The 24,068-nt window shown below is 34.4% G+C and overlaps 2 protein-coding genes across 2 annotated transcripts; both read left to right on the top strand.

The window, feature by feature from the left end:
• Window positions 1–9,684, top strand: LOC124353645 (UMP-CMP kinase 2, mitochondrial-like). Its single transcript, XM_046803583.1, has 6 exons — window positions 1–253; window positions 2,211–2,287; window positions 2,970–3,090; window positions 4,138–4,336; window positions 5,538–5,732; window positions 8,929–9,684. The coding sequence occupies exons 1-6, from the start codon at window positions 148–150 to the stop codon at window positions 9,062–9,064; spliced, it is 834 nt and encodes a 277-aa protein (XP_046659539.1). The 5' UTR covers window positions 1–147; the 3' UTR covers window positions 9,065–9,684.
• Window positions 9,685–11,141: 1,457 nt separating this feature from the next.
• LOC124353644 (UMP-CMP kinase 2, mitochondrial-like) lies at window positions 11,142–22,415 on the top strand. Its single transcript, XM_046803582.1, has 6 exons — window positions 11,142–11,345; window positions 13,603–13,712; window positions 16,530–16,656; window positions 18,321–18,516; window positions 19,511–19,678; window positions 22,137–22,415. Exons 1-6 carry the CDS (start codon window positions 11,264–11,266, stop codon window positions 22,300–22,302), a joined length of 849 nt encoding a protein of 282 aa, XP_046659538.1. The 5' UTR covers window positions 11,142–11,263; the 3' UTR covers window positions 22,303–22,415.
• Window positions 22,416–24,068: the final 1,653 nt, after the last annotated feature.

Below are 24,068 nucleotides of genomic sequence, written 5' to 3'. Positions count from 1 at the left end.
TTAAATACACATTTTCTGTTAAACATGTTAATTTCACAAAACATTAATCACTACCTACATTGTTATTTTGGAAAGTTTATTTTCATTTTCAGTGAAAATAAAATATCCAAAACAGTCGGTTGAAAATGAATTTTGAAAACTGTTCTAATGGATTTTAACTTGTGTAATTTGAATAATGTGAATATTTTAACAACCATTTCATTATTCCAGAGTGTTTTGCTTGTGTTCTCAAACCATGCCGTGCCCGATCCAGGTAAAAGTTTTCCCGCGCTTTTTGATAACGTTTGTTTGAACAGCGTTCATGTTTTTTATTTGAATTTAGTAGCATGAGATTACAACGTATATTTTAAAAGAATTAAATTTTAAGACTGGAAACATTGATTAGTCGAATTCAAAGTCAAGGACGTCCAATTTATTGGTCGTAACGAAACATTTATTGGAGTGTGATATAGCAATGTTTATAAATGTATGGTAAGGTTATGTTGTAGTTAATAACCCTCTCCTATAATAGAAAAGTGAAGTGGAAGTGGAATGTGTTCTCTTAGTAAAGTTACTCTAAGCAGTACATAACTTTATCACGGTCATGTTTTTGTTTATTATACAGTATTTTCCTTGTCTATTAATCACAGAAAACATTCCCTTTGACTTTCCTTGTACTGTCCGATAGATTAATAAATAGTTAAATAAAATAAGGAATTGCATGAAAGGGTAGGTTAACATCTTGAAGGGTGGTTCCCTTTCGAGCCACTCTATTCAAAACGTCACATTTAATAGTGGTGTTTTCTTGCAAGCCAGGAAAGCGGTGTCTTCAAAGCCTGTCAGAAATACTTGTTAAAAATAAATAATTAGTATGCATCACTTTCATTTAAAATCCCAAATAAGATATATAGAAAGGTATAAGATATACACAACTCTCTGCGATGCACATCGGTGTGTATACATGAGTTGAATTAAAATATTTGGAATCATTATCTGGGGGGGGGGGGGGTTGTTAGTCATAATAGATTCATATTTCACTATTCGATCAGACAACTCTTTTCTTTTATTGCAATCGTGTTTGTATAATTTTATTTATAGCATAGCAGTATTTATAAAACGCATTTGATAACATCGAAACTTTGATCTTGTTACCTGGTTGGTTGGTAAATATTGCACTCTTTTTTATCATATCAGCAACCCGATTCCAAAGAGTACCCAGAGAATGTTTCTAATATAAAATGGTTGAGAGTAAGTATACTAGTTGGTTCGTACTATTGCGATATAATGGATAAGGACTTTGAGTGCACTTGCGCGTTATTAGACACTTGAACCTTACTTACAAATGCATTAAATCATTTCCAGCTTACACATAAATTAGCTATGGTAGGAAGGATTGATTCAATTGAATTGTGAGTTTATCTCCAGTTCACCATCCTTTTATTGCAGCGTCCGGTATCTGACACTCTCTCAGACTTGACTCCTAGAATCTGTAATCATTCGACGACAAAGAAGCTCAAAACGAAACATTTACATCTTTTCACGGTGGAGCAACCTCCGTTGTAACTCGGTTGCTCCATCGCGCTTAGGCGTCTCTGATGTCGAAACGATGCAAATATTTCGTTTTGAGTTTCTTTGCTGTCGAATTTCTTTGAATCTCTTTAGACGAACATGATTCTAGGAGTCAAGTCTGAGACAGTATGATACCAGACGCTGCAATGAAAGGAAGGTGAACTGGAACTAAACCCAAAATTCAATTTCCAGTTTAATTCTCCAAACAGCCTTTAATTTCGGTACATAACATTAAAATATGAGTGATCAATTTATCACGCAATATGAGATTATCCGTTTTTTGTCCCTTCCAAAATTCTGGATACGCCGTTGGAGTTCTAAGTAATATTCTTAAATTCGCCACTCCATCTGTGAACCTTGTTCAGTAGAATATTTTGGTAATTGGTGTGTCACTCGCAACCGTTACATCTCTGCCTGATAAATGTATCTGAAGTCAATAATTTAGACTCGAGTTGAAACCGATAACTGAACGAGGTTGAACATTATTGCTTAGACTGCGCATGCGCAGATGCGTCATATGTTTGCGCAGTTCTCGATCATTCCCCTGCGCAGTATTCCTTCTGCTCACGCTCAGTTCTCTCCGGTAGCTTAATATGATGTTCTAATAAACTAAATCATTCATAATGCATTTCTAGGCTAGATATAATATTGTAAAACATTAGTTTCAGATTTTGAAATTCTGGGTGACTACAACGTGTATTATTCTGTCAACAAAACCAAGGAAGTGCTGATGAAATATGTAAGTTTAAGTATATTTTTATGTGTTAAAACAATGTCAATATTTTATTGTATAGTTTATGTATAACTTATCTAAATGAATCATTTACCCGACATATTTACATTAAGCTTCTGATAAATCTAATGCTTAAGACAGACAGATCTGTTTAAATATCTATCTAAATTTCAATAAAGATTGGTAATCAAAGAGGTATTATCAAAACTTTATCCTAGTATTATACAAAACAGGTCAATCAAATACAAACATTGATCACACACATAATAAACATATTAAATATCTAAAATCTTTATAAAACTACGCACTGCTTGATGATAGTGGGCCGTCCTAACCTCAAAACAGGTTGTGATTAATAAATGTATATGTAAGGTACATGAACGTATAGAAGAGGAAGGAGGGGCGCAGAATGCTCAAACTGAACTTTTAAAATACAAACATTAAAATTGGACTTAGTATTTTTTTCGACTATAATACATTTATAATGCTCTAAAGCACAACAATTTCCTGGGGAATAATTCCCGAGCCCATATTTTTGGAGGGCATTTTACACCTCCTAAACCACCTAGTGTTTAGCCTCCCTCCCCCGATCTAATTTTATATACGCCACTGCTAAGATAAATAGTTTAGTGTTTCCAAAACTGGTAGTTTACAGTAGGTAACTATTTGTTTTTGATTTTTTTTACAGTACAACAGAAGTAATGAGATCAAAAGACTGGTCGAGGAGTTTGACTTCCGATGCGCCAAGAGCAAGTTGAATTTCGCCAAACATTTTCCCTTCATTACTGTAGAATCAGCTTACAGAAGAAGTGAGTTACGCAATAAAATTAAAGTTAAATTAAATTAAATTACAAAATTAGGATATTTTTTACTAAAAACCCTTAATAGACCAAGAGTGGAAAAAGATATCCCAAAATCCCCTCTAATTTTCTCCAAGGAGATAAATAATTTGCAAACCTTTAGAAAGTACGAAATTTTTAAAGAGATGTGTATGTTTCTTTTGTTCCAAATAACAATGATATGTGAGAAGATCTGATTATAATAAAAATAAAGTTAAATTAGTTATTTTTACCTAATAGGAGACATTAAGAATACAGAATCTTCTCTTTTATTTAGGCCTAGTGAATCAGCAAATGTGTTTTGGAGGTATAGCACAAACTGGGAAGCCAGCGTAAAAAATTACCACTCACCTATAGTAAATAGGTCTCCAGTCAATATTAGACATACAAATTTAAAGATGTCAAATTTCACCAAAATCTTTGGCTTGTTATGTATTTTCCAATGATTTAACAGAAAGGACTGTAGTGGCAATTTGAAAAGTTACAATTTGAAAACTTTAATTGGAGCGCCCAAAATATAACTTAATATGTATATCCTTCACCCAAAAACACCCATGTTCCATTTTTTTTACCAGTAACAGTTTGCTGGTGGATATTATCATCACCTTGAACTATATTATAACACAGTAACATTACTATATGTACATAATTGAATCTGTAAGAATCGAGATTAGCCAATTAAATTTCAACAGAGATTGGTAATCAAAGTGCTTTAGTAAAAACTTTATCCCAGGTTTTTCTCATTAGTCGGAGTTATACGAGTAATTATAATGACAGAATAAAGTTCATTGGGTGGGAACTACTACTATCAGAACTCTAATCAGGAATAAGGCACTAAAAATACATATTAGTCATCTCTTCTACACCTGAGACAGAATCATCCACAATGGCTGAGTACTGCAACAGACTAAACTTTTCCAGCGTACAAATCACTTAACACACGACCTTCACCGAGTATCAATGTCTCACAGTTCGTTAGTGTTAAGTGTTACAGACCACGTTTGTGAATATTTCCAGCCAGAAGTGTGGTGGCGCAGAAGGTAGCCAAGAAGGTTGGCGGAAGAATGGTGGGCAACCCTCCACAGTACATGACCCTGTCCAATTACTTCTTCAACGACACTATGGAGCTGCGGCGCGCCTTCTACTCGCTGGGAGTCTACGCCGCTTCGTGCAGGATCAAGGAGTTCCTGGCGACATCGACTGTAGTTGTGGCTGGGTAGGCGACTTTCTATTTCATCATTTTATGTTTGTCTGTTTCCGATGGACGCTTTTGGGAGTACCGATGGCCGAACGGTATAAGACGTTGGACTTTAAGTCTGTGTTAGAGATAGCGCAGGTTCGAATCCAGTCTGTGATCCTTGCACTTTTTATCAGTACCATCGACCTCGTACTGTATCGACTCTCCACCTTATTCTGTTGGATAAGATCCTCACACAGGCCAGTGGCCCATGAGGACGGATAGAATAAGGCTTAAAAGGGGATCGGCTTCTCCTTAAAAAAAAAACATATTTTGCTGTTGTTAGGATAAAAAAATGAAAATCTACATCATGTTTATAATTCATGTGGAAATAACTTTTTGTTGTATAAGTCATTTTTTTACTTTGTGTTGATATATCTGTAATAATTTGCCTATAATGACAGTACAGTTAAGCTTTTCTTATTTTAATAATCAGACCATGCAGTATGGTGTCTGTAGTAACAGATTTCACCTAAAATAAAAACTCCACTGTTCATTTTTTTTAAACGCCCTGTACAGAAATTAAATTATTTCCATTCTACTAAACATGTAATAAACTAGTAACAGTACACGCCTAATCAAAACTATAATTTTGGCCATTGAGTTTTAATAAAAAAAACTTAATTTACTTCATTTTAAGAACTTAAAAACTAAACTTAAACAAAATGAAAATAAATGTATTTGTATCCACGTATAATTTTAAGTTTATAAACATCGTTTTGTTCTTCTTATACTACGTATCGGAAAGTATGTTTAAATTAAGCAAGTCAAATAGAGAGTAAAATGGAACTATAACTGAGAAAAGCATATGTCTACTGTTACATTAACAAAATTAAAACATGGAATAAACTGCAAAGTACAAATATGATATATACGTTACACCAATTACAAAAACATCATAAAATATTTACAGACAAACTGGTAACAGACACAAAATTAAGCAACTGCATTTCCTGTAAAATGTGATTTCAAGATATCCATGTTACACTTCCGCAAACCATTCAAATGTTTAGGTTTTACTTTCTTTCAATATTCTATTAACTTTATACAAAATTCATTTTTAAATAACAGCCTTACACTAATTTAATTAAGTGGTTACAGTGTACCATAACTATACTTCACTAAATGTTGTATAAGGTTGTGTATACTTGACATAGGTTTGTATAAGGTTATGTTGTAGGTACTGGATTGACCAGACCGCTTTCGGCATTGCGAAAATGTTTGAGACCCTGCCACCAGAAACCTCCCCAGTCTATGAGTGGCCCAAGGATCTCCTCAGGCCTGACAGAGTTTACCTGATTAACACTGGGAGCAGTCTACCCCCCATCCCCCTCCACCCGTACAAGCCCATGAGGACGTACTCATTCAAGGATAAGTAAGTAGTGTTTTTAATTCAATCAAACTAAACCTACTAAACCAAACTAAACTAAACTAACTAAATCAATTTTTTTTACATTTGAGTTGACACCAGTCTTTTTTGTTTTTGTATGTTATTCTTTTTTCAAAAATTCTTGCCGATGACATCCAGCTGTTTTGTAATATAGTTCCTCTTTTCTCAAAACTTTAAGTTTGTATATTTAGTACTTGAGGATTTTGACCCTTTCTTGACGGTCTGGCCTGCTCATGGGATTGGTAACCGGGGTCAACCACCGTCAGACAAGACGACCTAAATAACCCAACCAAACATAACCTAACTAAACAATAGGCTATAATTAAACTCAGGTTAGGTTAGGATTTAATGTAACTTAGATTCCTTTTTAATACAAGGTTTGTTATTAAACACATTTTTATTTTATTAATTTATAATATAATAAGGTTTTTTAAGGGCGCAACTAACGTAAAAATTTTGTTTTTGAAAATATTGGGTTATATATTTTGTCTCCAATCCATTTTTAAACAAGTATCAAGCATTAATTTTGCATTATTAATATTAAAGATGTGTTTTTGGAGTTATATTCATAAGCGAGCAGAACTTATTTTTCTCCTCCAAGTGCCCATTGGAAGCAAAACGCTTCGTACTCATAATATATCATATTTATGCATTTATCATATACTAAATTCATGCATTTATTCCTGTATTTAGTTTGGTAGATACCAGCAAGGAAAAACCCAAAATGTAAATGAAAGCTTACATGCTGCTATTTGGAAAAAAAGCACAAAGTAAACAACGCGTCGAAAAGATTGGTCGAGTTCGCTGCTGCTAAGATTATTCTAGAATATAATTTTGGCAACAGAACTCAATCATTTGTAATGACAGCTTCAATCGTATCTCCAAGTAGGTCATCAGATAAAATTATGAGAAGCAAAGACAAAAGAAGAGTGTTTCGGTCAGACAAAAGACTGAGCTTGAAGTGAAAAAATACCGCCAACAAGACAAAATGAAAAAGTTGAAAATAGAAGGATAAGACATTTAAAAAATGTCAACATCAACCAAATGTCTTACAATCACCTTCTGTCGTCTGAAGAATCCTGTTGCTTTCAATTACACTGTATCCGGCGACATCAAGCGAGTGACCTCGATAAACGACCTTGGAGTAAGTTTGACTACAAATTTGTCACCCGATGCACACATTGATGCGGTATCCTTGAAGGCAAACAAAATGCTAGGATTCATTTTTCGAATGTCTTGAGGGACGTTCGGTGACGAGACACTACTGCTCTTGTATAAGGCTTTAGTTCGGCCTAATCTGGAATATTGTACTCTTGTTTGGTCCCCTCATTACGCATCTCATATTCACAAACTACAGAGTATTCAAAACAAATTTTTGCAGACTTCAAGGAGTCCGGAGAGGTGCAGCCTATCGGGAGGTCTCTGTCCCCGCACTTGAGCAGGAATTTCTTCTGCCTACGCTGGAGTGCAGAAGGAGAATGTTTGATATTATTTTCCTGCACAAGCTTATCAACGGGGCGATCGATTCACCAGAGCTTCTGAGTAGGATATCCCTCTTGGTGCCTGCTGGAACCAGATCCAGGAATATGTTTTCAACCTGCCACCACTCAAACAATTACAGCTATCACGGTCCTATTGCTCGACTTCATAGGCGTGGAAACAGCATTCCTTCCGATGGTGATATGTTTTATGACAGCATCGCACACCTTAAAAAGAGACTGCAACAGTAATGAGTGATAGAGTTTTTTTTCCCCTTAATCAGTTGGAGATGATGTTTATGATTTTTCACTATTGTAACATTATTTCACAAATCTTAATACTTATTTATTATTCCACTGCATAATCACTACTTTCTGTAATTTAATTAGTTGTTATTTATTTTGTTGATGTTATATTTAAGTTGCATGAAAATGTTGTGAAATTATTGTATATTGGCGGATGCCGTTGAAATAATAATAAATAAATAAATAAAAAAAAGGGTTACTACTTATGGGGCTCGCCTCTTTTAAGGCCTCAGCTGTTAAAAGATGTGTAGAAAACATTTAAAACACCAAAGATCTTTATAAATAAACATCTGAAGTTTTTTGCGATTTCTCTTAAGTTAGATTTTTTAGTGTTTTCCATCACGGGTTATCGCACAACTTTTTTGTTTTTTTTTACGCTAGAGAGCTCAAATTTTGTACATATGATGTCCAATATATTGCACACAAACTGTAGCATTTCATTCTAACCATATTCCTAATATTTCTTTTATTTATTTACGAAACATTATAATTTAGTCAAAAAAATTAAAAAAAAAAACTATTAATTAATTATTATTAATAATTATTTTTTACTATCTATTTTGTATTCCTTTAACTATTTTTAATAGTACATCAAAAGTCACACACTGTGTAAGGAAATTTATTAACATTAAAACCATGTTTAAACAATTGGAATATTCCATATATTGTATATTCTATATATTGTATTGTACATGTTATTGGAATATTGCATATATGTGCAATACAAAGGGAGTTATGCTCTAAAACAAGAATATCGGGGATTTTAACCCGCGCCCTCTGCTCACAAAAGTAAGAAGGGAGAAGGGTTAATACCACATATTTTAGTCTTGTATTAGTAGGGTAGATTTTAATTAATGAACAGACTTTTTAATGTGACAACTACAAAAAATATTCGAGTACATTAATATCGAAGGAATCACTTAATAAGGTAGTTTTACAATGTTTTAGTATTGCCTTGTAACATCTAATTTCTCAAACATAGGCTACGATTTCTGAGAATTATAGGCTTTGCAGTAACATGGCTGATTAAAGAATAAACTAGGATATCTCGTTTAGCGTTCTTCGTAATGTTACATAAGTTTTTTTGTTCACGATTGTGTCGGTCTTTTTTATTTCAAATTTACTTTTAAATGTCATCCTTATATTATCTTTTTCATGAATAGTCTCAAGATAGTTCACCACTATGTTGATTATTTAAAAGTTGTATGTCAATGAAATTTCCATTAACATATATTTTGACCATTTTTGACATTTATTTTTTGTACATTGTTTGAAAATCTAAGATACACTTTACTTCAAGAAATTAATCATCAAATGAGGAAATGGCGTTTTAATTTAGTTCTGCCCTTGGTTTTTTAATTCCACACTCTCTGCACCTCCACCATGTTCTGTTCCAGGCTGCTGGAGGCCACAGGGCGATTCAAGAACCCGTCAGTAACCGAGATAAGCACTACCAATGATTACGACGATATAGTGAGAATATTGGTCCACCTTGTAAACAAACATTTCAACACCAGCTTCCCTGCCAAATAAAACAAAATATAAACAAATCAATGATTAAAGATGTGAGACGTAATATCCTGTTTTAAAAATTAAGAATTGTTCAGAAGTAAAACTAAATTATGTGCACAAAGGTATTCATATGTAAAATAAAGTCGAAGTAGGAAATTGAAGTATTCAGTTGTAAAATCAACAAAATTGTTATATTTGGACTTTGTTTGATTTCGAAATCCATCTACAATAGTAAACGTAGTGTCGAGGAAACAGAATTTGATTCCGGACATTTGCCATCGTTCAATGATACACTGTTACTGACTGTATTGTATCACTAAACGATGGCAAATGTCTGAAAAGTCCTGTTACCTCCACAATCCTTCCATCGTCAAACACAAACTGTGTTTAATAAAATTTAATAAATATATGGACAGTTAATTGTTGTTTTCGTAGAAATTACCGTACAATTCCGCATATGTTATATTATAATCTAATATAAATCATTATTTGATTTATTTGAAAATATTTAATAATCAATCTTCTATTATATATAAGGATTAAGGTACGATTTTGAAATTATTCACAGTTATGTAACGTTAATTAATCCTCTATAATAAAAATATATCAAGAAATATAATAAAAAATAACCGAAACAACTATTTATTAATAACTATTATTGAGGATCTTACCATTTTGTACCAAATAAAAATAATTACAAAAAATATTCTGTTTTATTGACATATAAGCCTACTCTTAAACGTACATTCCATGTAAATTTTTTAAAGTAAACCTACAACAACATTACATATATTATATTCGTTGAAAATAACGTTGAATAGTTAGGGTTTCTGTTTTATAAAGCGTTTTAGTACGTAGGATTTAATACTATTAGAAAGTAGAGTTTTAAAAGCAGAAATTTTGAAACTACCTTTTTTATGCAGTTTTACGCCCTTCAAACCAAAAATTGATCTTGTGGTTATGGAGGAAAACTCTACGTATTCAAACACTATTCAGTTTGTTGTTGTTTTGTTTGCAGTGTCAAACTTTTTGAGTATTAAATCTACGAAATAGAAAAATATTTTTGTTTTATTTTCTAAATAACCGATAACATTTTTTTAACTCAAATAAATTTGAATGCGTATTGATGACATCATTAATATGAGACATCCCCATGATTCTACGATTAATGATTCTTATCATCTACGATCTTTCGTAGAGGTGTTTTAGGTTTGAAATTTTCTTACGAATCTATAATCAATATGGTCGCCAGCACAGCCGAACCTTAACAAAAAACCCTAGATGACAGTTATAAATTAACTCCGTAAGTCTAAGAATTTTTCAATATGTGAACACATTTCGCTGCCTTTATCATCTTCAATTCAGTTACAAAATACGTGTAGAGTTCAACAACATCAAGGAAGATCATTTGGCGCAGAATTTTGTCTTCAGGTTGTTGAGATTGGGGCATACGGTTGCTTAGAAAGAAGTTCTTCTCACGATTTTTAGCAGGAAGAGTAAAAAAACGCCACAGCTTAAGATTGTCAGACGGCTATCTTGTTATTCATTTACTGATAAAACTCGATGGCTCAGGAAACACAAAACACAAAGGTCCCATTTGGACGATTTTTTACACTGACAATGGCCCTAACTTGGGTCTAACTATGGCCTCTAGCTTCTAGGTCGGTGAGACGTTAAAAACCTTTGCACTTTATGAGACAATGACAATACCTCTTCACTTAGATTACACCATACTTTATAGTCTAGGTGCCTCTGATGTCCAAACGCTGTAAAAAGTTCATTTAGCTTCTGCTTCGACGTCTTTTTTTTATCTCTTCTGAAGAGCATGACTCCATAATCTAGGAATCAAGTCTGTGACAGCGTCAGATTCCAGACGCTGCACTAAGAGGAAGGTGAACTGGAGCTAAACTCAATATTCACATTGAATCAATCCTTCCAACCATAGCTACGTTATGTGTATACTTTAAGGTTTAGAATCTCTTTGCTATTTAGTAAATATTATATTCACATTATCGTTGAGTAACATTAACAAATACCTGAGTATTTAGTGCAGTTATTTAATTCTAATGACGTCTAATACTACATTGAACTGTTGACACAGTTTATCTTTGATCAGATAAGGAAAGCATTTCTTCTGAACGTTGGACTGTGCAATATTTGTAGTGACATTAGCTAAAATGTGACAGCATCGTTAATATCAAGGTTGTTATATATTGTAATATGATATTGAACTTCGATACATTTCATATATCATATCAAATTATATTTTTGTTTTGGTTGGCAACACATTATGGAGCAAATGGTATGTTTATTATTATACGTATAAGTATTTTATTAATGTTTACTTTATCTTTAAGTTGCTTTCCGAGCAATATGCATAGTGATGTTCTTTTATATTCTGTGTTGGTTGAATGATTATATCAAAGGTAGCTGTGGTGATTATCAACTTTGGTTAAAAATGTATAGTCAACCACTAATCTGTTTTTTTATTTTTACGTCAAATTCGATATAGTTATGGACTCATGATTTTTTTATCGAATTAAAAATTTCGAAATCATTATATATAGTTTCTACAAGTACACACAAATTTAAATCTGTGGACTCTGTTGCGCATCTAACTACAAGGAGGTTTAATTCATTTTGGTAAAGTTCCGGGAACACAAACATTGTGTGAATTTGAAACGTTTACCAAAGCTTTTCAATTTTAAGAATCAATTTTACGTTCTGAATTGAATATTTTTAAATGAGTTTAATCCCTTTAATAAAAATTAAAGGATTTCTCAAAACTGAAATTTCCTGTGTAACAGGAAGTTTTAAAAATATATTCTCAACCTGTATAGTTCTCGCTACAGTTGATAAATACGCTACGTTAAGTGTCCATGTGTGCCTTAGAGTGATACGCAGAGACAAAAAATGTCTGGATATAAAAAAGGAAAAATTATTTTGAGAATTTTATTGAGTTTTTTTTATTTTTGTCAAATTGACTTCATTCTATCTACTTGACACTTAGTTCTAGACATCACATTAAAGTGATGAGTTTACATATACTTTTAGATGACCTCTTCAATTTGTTCAATTTGATTAAAACAGCGTTTAAGTAATGTTCACAAAAGTAGGAATTATAAAAGATATTCAAATTCAAAATCAGTTTGAAATGTGTTCCACTTTATATTAGATAAAATTTCGTTGTAAAGTAATTAGACGCATCTTATTTACTTAAAGAAGACATTTTCGTTAGGTTTGGACTATCTTTGAAAAATTACACTCTAGAATGTTCGCATTTCCATTTCTTTATTTTTTTATTTTTTCTTATTGGTGTCCCGAATCAAACGCCATGCTATTTTATTTGTAAATAATATGGTAACTTTTTTATGGTCCTAAAACGGCCTCTGTGCATTGATGATTTCTTGCACTATGTTCTATTAAGAAATTAAATTTTTGAACGTTACTTACATAGTTTCCTCAATTGAGCGTACTTTTGTGAATATTTCCGAAAAATTTACTTACGACTGACACATTCTAGAACCACGTGCAAACGTGCACGAATTGATGTTTCATCCATCAAAGGTTATGTAAATTTTTAGTATTAATATGGATTAAAAATATTTTTACGAAAATAAAAATTCTATTTTGCAAGTGAAATTAAACACTCTTAATTCTTAGATAAATGTCTTGTGGCATAAATATCTTTTCTGTGGCCGTAATTCATTTCATCAGTGCCTTCCCCCTTGCACTGTACCGATTCCTCCTTGTACTGTACCGATTCCCCCTTGTACTGTACCGATTCCTCCTTGTACTGTACCGGTTCCCCCTTGTACTGTACCGATTCCTCCTTGTACTGTACCGATTCCTCCTTGTACTGTACCGATTCCTCCTTGTACTGTACCGGTTCCCCCTTGTACTGTACCGATTCCTCCTTGTACTGTACCGATTCCCCTTGTACTGTACCGATTCCTCCTTGTACTGTACCGATTCCCCCTTGTACTGTACCGATTCCTCCTTGTACTGTACCGGTTCCCCCTTGTACTGTACCGATTCCTTCTTGTACTGTACCGATTCCTCCTTGTACTGTACAGATTCCTCCTTGTACTGTACCGGTTCCTCCTTGTACCGTACCGTTTCCTCCTTGTACTGTACCGATTCCTCCTTGTACTGTACCGATTCCTTCTTGTACTGTACCGATTCCTCCTTGTACTGTACCGATTCCCTCTTGTTCTGTATGATAAGATCCTGGCACAGGCATGCGACCCATCGCAACAGCAGGCTAATCCAAATGTTTTTAATGTACTTTTTTCTTTCAAATCTGTATTTTGGTATCCTTAATCTACACTCCATGATGCAAACTTTTCTGGCTCACCTTAACCATTCCAAACACCATTTCATGGTGTTCTCTTATGTAACTTTTTATATGAACTTTAAATATGCGTATTTTATGCAGTATTTTAATTTTTCATCTTTATTGAAATAACAACATTGTGAAAGAGCCTTTGTCACAATTTCGCACGCCTTTATGGTCTTTTTAATGTTGCTATCAATCAATATTTATCCATCTATTTCAGGGCAGGAAAGTCCTCCCGAAGTTACCAAGAAGCCATCGTTTTTTAACATGAACAATGTCAACGAGCTGTTTAATCTGGAACATCTCTTAGATGAATTCAATGGACCAAGAGTAAGTTGTTGAATTTTCTTAACGTATAAATTTTTAATTTTCGTTTTATTTGGCTCCGCATTCGTTTTATTGTTAAGGGTAGAAAAATAAAGTACAAATTAGTCAAATTTTTATAGAAAATTAGGTTAAGTGTTTGAAAACGCAAGGAGATCAGAGACAGTACCTCGCTATTTTTTTACTGATCGCAAAGCCTTATAACATTTCTCCAGAAGATATTTTAGTTCAAAAACCTGCAATATAAAAGAGACTCAAGCAATGTAATCTATTTAAAGAAAAAGGATATATTTAAGATTCTTTCAGAATGTATAGATTTCTTTTTTGAGAATGGTAACTCATATTACTGCAATTTGGACTTACTATTAACTCTGCTTTTAAAAAGAAAATATATTGAGATTCTAGAAATATACAAAAGTAATACCATAGACAATTAAAGCGTACTTCAAGTTTTACAAATAACCCTCAACATGAATTAAAGTGGAGTAACAGGATATAAATAGGAGAGGTATAGATGACCAAACTTTCAAGTAGTGGCCATTGAGATAAGTAGATAACTGTCTACTCTCAAACACTCTTTCAGATGTATGGAGACCTCATTCCACCACATAACATTAATTTGGCTGCCTTTCACCGAGAATTGTCTCGATCACAAAAGTAGTAAGATGTGACATAATACTTACTTCAGTAGACCAAACGATGGAAATCTCATCCTAATCCTAATAATGTTATAAATGCGAAAGTGCCTTTGTTTGTTTGTTTTGTTTTTCACGCGTAAATTATCCAACTGATTGTACTGAAATTTTACTTGGACATTCTTACGGTTTCTGGAATGAATCTATGCCTATTCTTATTTCGAAAATTCTTCGGCTTACGCCCTGGTAGTGTAAAGTAGCACAAAACCCCCATCTTGGTTTTTACAGCTGTGAAATATGTCAAATGTATTCTACTTTTCCTTATCAGAAATAAGGCAAAATATACTGACCGTGTTAAATTAATAATGGCCATAAATATACACGTGTAAACATATTTCCTTGGTCTTGCCAAAAAAGTAAATTCAACATTGTCGTCGTTAATATAATTCACTCCTAACCATAAGTGCTCAAACAGGTGCAAAAGCAACGAAATTGCGTGCGAAGCCGCGGGTAACTGCTAGTGGTACTGTAAATAACAATAATTAAAACAGGTGTTGAAATTCGTTCAAACAGTTTTTTAATAATTACAAGGAACTACACTCTCGGCGTCTCGAGACGATGTCAACATGACTTTTTTCGCTGTGCTTGGGTTACTCACTGACTGAGTCTCGACCACTGTTGATTCTTGTCACTCATAAACTTTTACCTTCTAGGCACACACTGTATACACTTTGGGCATTCTAGAGATATAGCCTATTAGTATATTTTTCACCCTCAGCAAGTAAAAAGCCAATCATAGAAATTCGTCCAAACAGTTTTTGGAGTTTCAAGTGAATTCGGCAGTGTTAAACAATTTTGAGGTTATGAACGCAACAATAGTGATTCATCAGCTATCAAGACATCCCAGTGATACCAACCTAAATTCATAAAAGGGTTAAAACTTGTCATACAAACTGATGTTTCTCCAAATCAGTCTGTTTTTTAATTAGTTTTGAATGTCACTTTTACAACAGTATAATGACCACATCAGTATTATTTTTGGACAAATCTAGTCTTAGTACTTGGTTACTTTAATACTAAACTGCCTTGACGGCATACACAGTAGTTGACTTAGAAACTTCGCTTATAACCGAAATATCAATGTCCTGCTCAGGCCATTGTCTCTTCAACATACTTCTAATGCCTTACAGCATTCTTCATCTGTATCAAACAAATCCTTTTGTGCAAAGGTCCTACCAGCACCGGGCAAAACTAGAGTTTTGTCACAAACGTTCTCATGATTGAATAGGTTATCGCTGGACATCCAAATCCTACCTTTCTTTTTGTATACGCACTCCTAGTTTGAAGAAGAGATGGCTCAGTCGTAAATGTACACGACCCCAACTTAAGATACAGGGAAGCAGAACCAATATTCATTCTGCTGATGCAACAACTCTAGTTTAAAGCTGCCTGTGTCTGTGAAATTGTCTTGTCCACCAGGTCTTTCGAAGATTTTCAATATTTGCTCTTCACCATTAGAAATTAGAAATGTTTAACATGTTAAAATAAGTAACCCCTTAAATACGAGTTATAAAACCCAGGAGGGCTCACTTCTGGCTTGTTTATATCTTTCTGTTGAACCTACTGTAGATATAACAAAAACCGATCTGTCACTTACATCTGGACAACCTTATGCCTGAGAGCTGACTTTCCCTTCATCCAAGGAGACATGACTGAGAAAGAGACACAAAACACTTCCTTATAGCTTGTCAGGAGGCGGCCCCTACCCCCAACCTTACCCATCCAGAATATCCTGTCACTCTGGAAGCATTGCAAAGGTGATTTTAGTACTAAGTGCAATTTTTCAACTTCTTGTTCTAAGAAAAAAAGTAAATTATAAAGTGGTGAGAACTAAAGGTTAATACTAACTGAAAGACTCATGTGTCATTTGGATTCGACAGTTTGAGTTTCATTCCAAATACTCACAAGGGCGTTATATTTGTACTGATGATAAATGATGTAATCCAGTAGAGAAAGTTGATGGTTTTCATTACCAAACTAAATTTTACAAGCTATAATGTATATTTAAATGTGCCTATGGCTACCATATGACTGACTTTTACCTTATCTTTCTCCCGTCTCATTGATACTTAGGTTTCTTGTATTTACCTATCTAAGTAGTAAGCATTGCTGTTTAGCGAAATGTCAGTTATGTAGGGTCCCCGGAGTCACGGATATGATGACCAGGTACAACGAAACCGTCAAGAAATCCGTCAACCTATCCACGAACGTCCCAATGAAACCTTTCATCGCCATTGAATCAGTTTACAATGCAGGTAAGTGAATACACAACATAACCGTATTCTCTGTCAGGAGTGTTTGCTCTTACATCATAGACATGATCATAAGTGTTTGAACCTTCGTACAATAAATCCCTTGATAGTACATATTTATCTGAATCATTTGTTTTAGTCGCTTTTGATGTAAAATAGATTTATGTCTATTTCTACTGTAAATTAGACTGTTTACCACCAACCTGTTTTACGTCAAACGGGTGAATAGCTGTGACTGGTTGAAAATTACGTATTTTGTAAGTTCCACCTTCTTGATTGACGTGCGGCTTCCATAATAATTTTGAACAACTATTTACTACGGACATTATATCGCATCTAAAGACACAACAAATATAGATTAGAATCTATATATTTTGAACCGATTGGTACCAATATCATTGCGGTATCGTGTAAACTAACAATACAATTAAATAATTGGCCACAAATTCATTGCCACTATAACAAAAATGCATAGACGTCTTCGAGTGTCTTCTTCAAAGTTCTAGGTTTAATATATTGCTTGGGAGAATTATTTAAATACTTTTTCTTTGCTATGGAAATTCATCTTCAGTTAGCAAATGTTGACAGGTTGACTCACATGTGTATCAGTTCTGTTAAGTGAATCTTTACCTTCAGAGATCATGGAAGATTATTTCAAACCTTTTCTCAGACCATGGAGCTTAATGTCAATAAATATATCTTCAATACATACATACACCAATAGTTTATAAATTCTGTTCATAACTCTACAAAATTAGTGTGCGCACAAATTATACTCGCTGTATGCCAGTACATGTAAAATTTCAATATTGTAATTCTGTGGCAATTAATTATTTCATTTTATTTCACATTCTACGTGCTCATACGGTGTGTGGAAAGGTACAGTGTGGCCAACTATATAAAACCAACAAACTCTTGCTCTTAACCACAGCCCTGCCAGCGCATTAATATAGGATTATAGGTTTGAGATATTCAGCAAAAATTATTCATGGAGCCTGATATATTATTTGTGATCAATCTGATACTGATACACGCGGTCTGTGGGAAACATCGGGTGTGCAGCAAATATGGTGCATGTGGGCTGTTGCATACTCGTAAAAATCATTCTAGGACTCAACCTGTCTCAAACCACAACTAGCAGAACTAGTAATGCACATCCGCACGTGAAGGGGCAAAGCTTCATGATGATTGGCTGAAGCTTCACCAATATGGCTTCTTTATCACTACCGTATTAAACTCATTGCGTCCAGTGAAGGATGGACTTTGCTGTGTTCTATTGGAGTGCACGAAATACCACGTAGTTGTGGCTCAGTCCACAATTTTGGGAAAGAAACAAAAAAATAACCAGTTTACGGGGAAATCAGTCATAGCAGAACATAATTATCACACTAAACAAGCAATATAATTTGCCAAAATAGAATGACTTGCGAAACACTCAAGGAAAACAAATTTAAGATAAACAGCTTCAGATTGTTGAAAACCTGGCAGCTTGTGATAAAGAAGCCATATAGACCGCTGATTGGTTTAAGTTCAGCCAATCAAGATAAACTCCGCCTCTATCACTCACCTGCTGATGTGCATTACTGGTACTGCCATTTCTCATTAGACAACACAGATCATTTCTCAAACCGATTTTCAACTTTCACTAAACATATGTTTATGCCCAGGTAGAAGAACTGTCACTGAACTGGTAGCACATGCCTTGGGAGGCGTGTATTCCACAAATCCTCCGAAGATAATGCAGGGCTTCTCGACGGCATTTGACGGCATGTTTATAAGGAGGAAGTATTACGCTCTATCTAAATACGCCTCCAGTAACCTAGTCAGAGGGGCCAGACTGTTCCATCCGGTTGTCATGGAGAAGTAAGTAGTACGATCATTGAAGTGGATTATTTAAACTAAATTTAGCAATAATTTCGAGAACTTCAACGATACGAACCACTTATTGTTGAAAACCATAAATACTAAACAAAGATATCGATGTTTTATACGTATGGTAATGGACCTGTTCAGGAACAAGGATTTTTTCTAAGGAATCGATCATCAGCCGCGCTAGTTTTGTTGGTGTTCGAAATGGAAAAGTACCGAAAGGATTAAATAATTAGATTATATTTTCCCTAGCTTGAGAAAAGTTAAACAGACCGTCTAGCTCATACATAATAGTATCTCATACACATATATATAACCGTTAGACAAATAAACGTGTAGATAAATAAACTGAATGTCATCACTTTAAGGGCCTTTAATAGCTTAGCATACGCTGATTTAATATTTATTTACGTTTCTGGCAGTTTTATTCTTAACCCTTTTGATTCCATTTGACTTCTACTAGAACCAGCGAGGCTGACAATCAATTTCTTTCTTGTGGGAATTTTCTCTATCGATTTCCAGAAAAATCTGTTTGTGTGTTGTACGGTGGAAATTTGCACCAGTAAAATAAGCAATAGATCATCACTATTTTTCCTATGAAAACAAATCAAACATTTGTTCTACATTTTTTATTTGTTACGTAGGCTAAATTTGCATACTCACGGCATATTCTGTTTATGGTGGTACCGGTATGTGGATTTGTGGATTAATAATTACTACTCAGCTACTAACTATAATTATTAAAATAAATTGTATTTAATTTTTTGATATGAAATACCAATTTTAGTGTGTGTTTTAATGTATAATAGTGAGCAGTGACCAATGTAACGTTTGGTATGTACTTTAAGTACATATGTGAAGTAAAAACTGAAGAAGGTTTTAAAACTCAAAGATTTTTTGCAAACTCCAATTTTTTGTTTAAAATAGTTTTTAAACTATTGCAGGAGTGTAGATCAATATAAATGATTGAAGATGAAGTTTTGTATAGGTATTACTATGATCAAGCCGTTTTCATCATTGCAAAAACCTACATTGACACAAACCTACCACCAGCTGACGATCCAATATACGATTGGCCACCAGATCTCCTCAAGCCGGACTTGGTGTTCTTCCTCAACTACCCTGACGATCCCACGACAAATCTCTTCACCCAGAAGTAAGTATTACAAATGCTAGAGATAGTCAGTGGTATTCTTGTTCATTCGATTTGTTCAAGCCGAACCCTGACTATTCTGCTTGCTAAGTAACGTTAGAACAATATTGTTCGTAACAAAATATGTCTGAGCAAAGGTATTGAATAACGTTGTTGTGTTAGTTCATGTTATCCTAAATAGTGTTCATCTTTGTCCCACTGTTAAGCTTCTCATTTACATTCCTATCCCCAGAAAGCCAGTGAGATCCATATATTGTGGACTGACTGACATAGATCATTGCACATACCTTGTGCCGCTCTATCATGCTCCAATCGTGATTCTTTCATCATTAATTTTAGTAATTTTAGTTTCCACGGAGGAGGAATGATAAAATACCAAATTTGATTAATTAAAAGAGTCACATTTTAAAAATAATGATAACATTTCACAGAGAAAATTTGATTTTGAACCCGATTGGAATACCCAATAAACTGGCTACGTCTCTTTATTACATATTATGGGGAAATTTAGCGTTCTCCGAGTTACAAGAGTTTTGCTATGAATTAAAAATCTGACAGTGTAACTCTTATGGGGTCCTTTGTTTGAAGTTTATTTTTGACGATGGAAGGATCGTGAAGGAAACAGGATTTTCCGGACATATGCCATCGTTCATCTAGCATGAACCATTAATAAAAAGGGCCGATTCCTATCTCCCTTACTTTTCATTGCCGCCATCTTTTTCTGCCGTGACGATTGCCATTTGCTGTTTATTTATTTATCAACGGACAACCAATTTTTTAAGAATAATACAAATTAATTAATTCAAGACAGACAGCATAATCGAACAAATTTACAATAAAACATGGTGTGCTAGTTTTGACTATGCAATAAATATCAAAAAAATAACTAATCATAAATAACATTAACCGACTCGAAAACTAATATAACTTGAGTATAATAACAATAACAACAAGATAAAAGAAAAACAACGATAAAAATTTAAGAATTAACAAGATAAATTAGAGACAACCACATTCAGCAGTGCAATTTTAGAAACAATTATGAATTCATTAAAAAAAAATAAATTAAGCATCATTAAGCATGGTGAAAAGACTATTTCTAAAAAAGCTATAGCTACATGCGAAATAGTCCAGATGCTGGCACACCAAATTACCCAAATGATGGACTCTGTTGCTGAAAAAGTTGGCCCAATAATTGGTGTCCACGTGCTTACGGACGAAAAGCTCCCTGGACCTAGTTTGAGCAGTGGGGCATCTGAAGGAGATCAAGGCAAGTAGTTCTGGAGCATCCACCAAGTTGTTCAGCAGCTTAAACAGGAATAGGACATCATGGACGCTTCTCCTGGTAGAGAGTGCGTGAAGAGACAGAGACTGGCCAATCGCCAAGATAGGAGCATCCAAGTAAGCAAAACCCAGTCTTCTTCCGGAGCTCTGCCTGGAAAGTATCTTGATGCGGAGACCACACAGAAGAGCAGTATTCAAGAGTGGATCTTACGAGAGAGGAATACAACATTTTGAGTGCCGTAGTGCTAGTCATGCCTCTGGTAGATCGAAAAATGAAACCATGATTTCTCTGGGCTCTCTTGCACACATCAAGTACATGTTGCTCAGGGCTAAGATCATGTGACAGAAGTAAACTCAAATCAGGCACAGTGGAGCGGCATTCCAAGATTTCATCCTCCAAGGTGTGGGAAAAGAGAATAGGAGTTTTTGTACGATGAAATGTCACAAATATGCACTTTTTTATGTTCAGGGACATGGAGTTGAACTCACACCACCGGAGCACCTAGTCGAGACATTCCTGGAGCAACACACAGTCCACCAAGGTTTCAATCTTCCTGAAGATTTTTATGTCATCAGCAAATAGTAGATATTCAATCAAAGAATGTTCCAAAATATCGTTGATGAAAACAAGAAAGAGGATAGGCCCAAGGTGAGATCCTTGAGGAACTCCCGACGTGGCAGAAAACTCAGAGGAAAGGAAGTTAGAGCTGTTGGCCTTTGGTCAGTCGTAGGTGGTTGATTGGCGAATGCAGACCTATTGTGACCTGTATTTAGTAGTTCAGTTTTAATAATTAGTGTTGTGTTTAGTTTTTTATTAAGTGCATGTTTTAGAGTTAGTGAAGTTGACATACAACATGACGGTTGTGATTCCTGACTTAGGCGTGTTACATTGCGCTGGTATGATTTTTTCATTTTAGCCTATTTTGTAATTATGTGTTAGGTTAGTTATTTACCTGAAGAAGAAATCAGATTGCAGATCTCGAAAAGTAGTGTTACTGATTTTTCGTTTCACTTAACGATGGCAAATGTCCGGAAAATCCTGTTTCTTTCTTATAGGGTAGTTTGAAGTTTGATACCCTGCGATTTCTTCATATTCCATTCCACCCTTCGCAAGTGTATTACCTGATACCATTTAACGTTATTTTTTCTTGTATGCATGATGCGTGGACTGTTGCAGGATGGTGACTCTGTTCAGGACCATGAGGGACCCGCCAGTGGTAGAGATTGATGCAGGACATTCTGTTCACATCATGGCGAATGACATCATCCACAACATCAACAGCGCCTTGGGGACGGAGTACCCTCTTCTGTCCGACCATCCTAGAGAGCCGCCCAAGAAATAACTCCGTCCGCTGAGTAAACTGTGATCAAGCAAACATTTGTTCTTTTTCCCATTAAGTCGAACACAGCTCCTTCCGTTCACTCCATTGCATCAAAATAAATAAATAAAACTTTATGGGTTTTATTTTTATATTTCTCAATATACTACACCATACACAATGACTCATTCCCTAAGTCAAAAAATACTTAACAACCAAACATTAACAAAATTCAAAAACATATTTAAAATTCAACAAAATGTAAAGTTAGTGATTGCAAATCTTCTTTTATAATAAAAATTAATGTCTAATTTGCTAAGTAATAACATATTCTAACGGCTAGACTTATTCGGCTATTTTTTACTATGCGTTGGAGTCCGAGAACAATTTTTATGAAAAGAAAAACAGGAAAAGTTTCCTAGAATGTTTTTTTTCAATTCTGTAAAATAATTATATTATTCGTTAAATATAATCAAAATTTGACTGACACTTAAAGAGCTTCACTTTGCACTTTCAACTGAAAGAGGCTGTAACAAGTGTTTACTTACAATTTAGAAAATATACTATCCGTGATCAATATACAACTAGAAAAGACAATAATATTTTTGTTGGAACTTTGAAATCAATTGTAATTTAATATAAATTCAAACTTTATAACTACTGTATTTTAATTTACGAAATACTCAGCACTGCCATATAATAATTTAATTTAGTTCAAAACGCTAAATATTTTCTTACTATTCCTTGTGGCTTCTATCCGTACCCAGTACTTTAAGTAACCAAGTCAAAATGTACTCGTATTGATTTAGAATCATACGTTACAGAGCACTCCTAAAATGGTACAGTTACATGTTCCAGTTACTGTTTCTGCTAAACGAGTCCGAGTAATTTGTACCAGGAACGGCAGTAAAATTGTAAAGTATCTGTGCTGTAAAAGTTCTTGTAACAGTAACCTGTACAGGGTACTTTCGTTTTGCAGTAACTTGTAAAGTAATGTCTTATTTTACCAGGTGAAGATAGGGTTAAGAAGCCCTCTCTAACACTAAACTTTGGGACCAACGCCTTATAGATGACTTCCGAATCACCACCATGGATGCATGGATGGGCAGGCGGGCTGCTTGCAATGATATGATTGTTCAGCGGTCACCCATCCAAGCAGCAGCCACGCTCGACGTTGCTTGTTTCGGTTATCTCGTGAAACTACCGTATCCGCTACACTGCGCCATTAGCATCAGAGAGTACAACTTGTACTCTCAGAACAGACGCGTATCCGTCACAAAGTATCTGTTACAGTAGTACAGACGTCAACAGTTGTCAGGAGTGAGTGACTTGAGAGCTTTGAGCAGTTGTGTACTGTTTTAGTTTGTTGCCATTCGTTAACACTATGAGGCAACTAACAGGTTACGCCAAATTAAAAAAAAAAACATGCTCAAATTAATCAGTGTTAAAATTAAACGTTTTAAATAGTGGTTTACAAAATTACACGCTCAAGATAAGGACTAAAAACTCCATTACGTGACAGTGCCGAATTATGTGGATCACCGGTCAAGAATAAAAAGTTAATATTGTGATTTAACAATAACTTTATCTTCACACTATTCTAGAATTGCGTTATCGATCACAGTACTGTTGTAACTAGCTTGTATAAACATTTAGTCTTAATCGGATAAGAAGTTTCTGAATTATAAATTTTTAAAGTTGCAGTTTGGTTAAAAATCCCCAAACCAGTAATTGTTCGTTGTTATCGATATAAAAACTGGAAGTTTTGTTTGTTATTAAACCGTTTTATA

The sequence above is a fragment of the Homalodisca vitripennis genome, chromosome 2 (genome assembly GCF_021130785.1).
Source record: "Homalodisca vitripennis isolate AUS2020 chromosome 2, UT_GWSS_2.1, whole genome shotgun sequence".
Lineage (NCBI taxonomy): Eukaryota > Metazoa > Arthropoda > Insecta > Hemiptera > Cicadellidae > Homalodisca > Homalodisca vitripennis.
The sequence above is the reverse complement of the archived record's forward strand: the minus strand, read 5'-3'. Positions and strand labels throughout refer to the sequence as shown.

Coding starts and splice junctions, on each gene's coding strand:
- LOC124353645 (XM_046803583.1), top strand. CDS start 148: ATGGATTTTAACTTGTGTAATTTGAATAATGTGAATATTTTAACAACC. Junction 254..2,210: donor CCATGCCGTGCCCGATCCAG/GTAAAAGTTTTC, acceptor GTAAAACATTAG/TTTCAGATTTTGAAATTCTG. Junction 3,091..4,137: donor AGAATCAGCTTACAGAAGAA/GTGAGTTACGCA, acceptor GAATATTTCCAG/CCAGAAGTGTGGTGGCGCAG.
- LOC124353644 (XM_046803582.1), top strand. CDS start 11,264: ATGATATTGAACTTCGATACATTTCATATATCATATCAAATTATATTT. Junction 16,657..18,320: donor TGAATCAGTTTACAATGCAG/GTAAGTGAATAC, acceptor GTTTATGCCCAG/GTAGAAGAACTGTCACTGAA. Junction 18,517..19,510: donor CATCCGGTTGTCATGGAGAA/GTAAGTAGTACG, acceptor AGTTTTGTATAG/GTATTACTATGATCAAGCCG.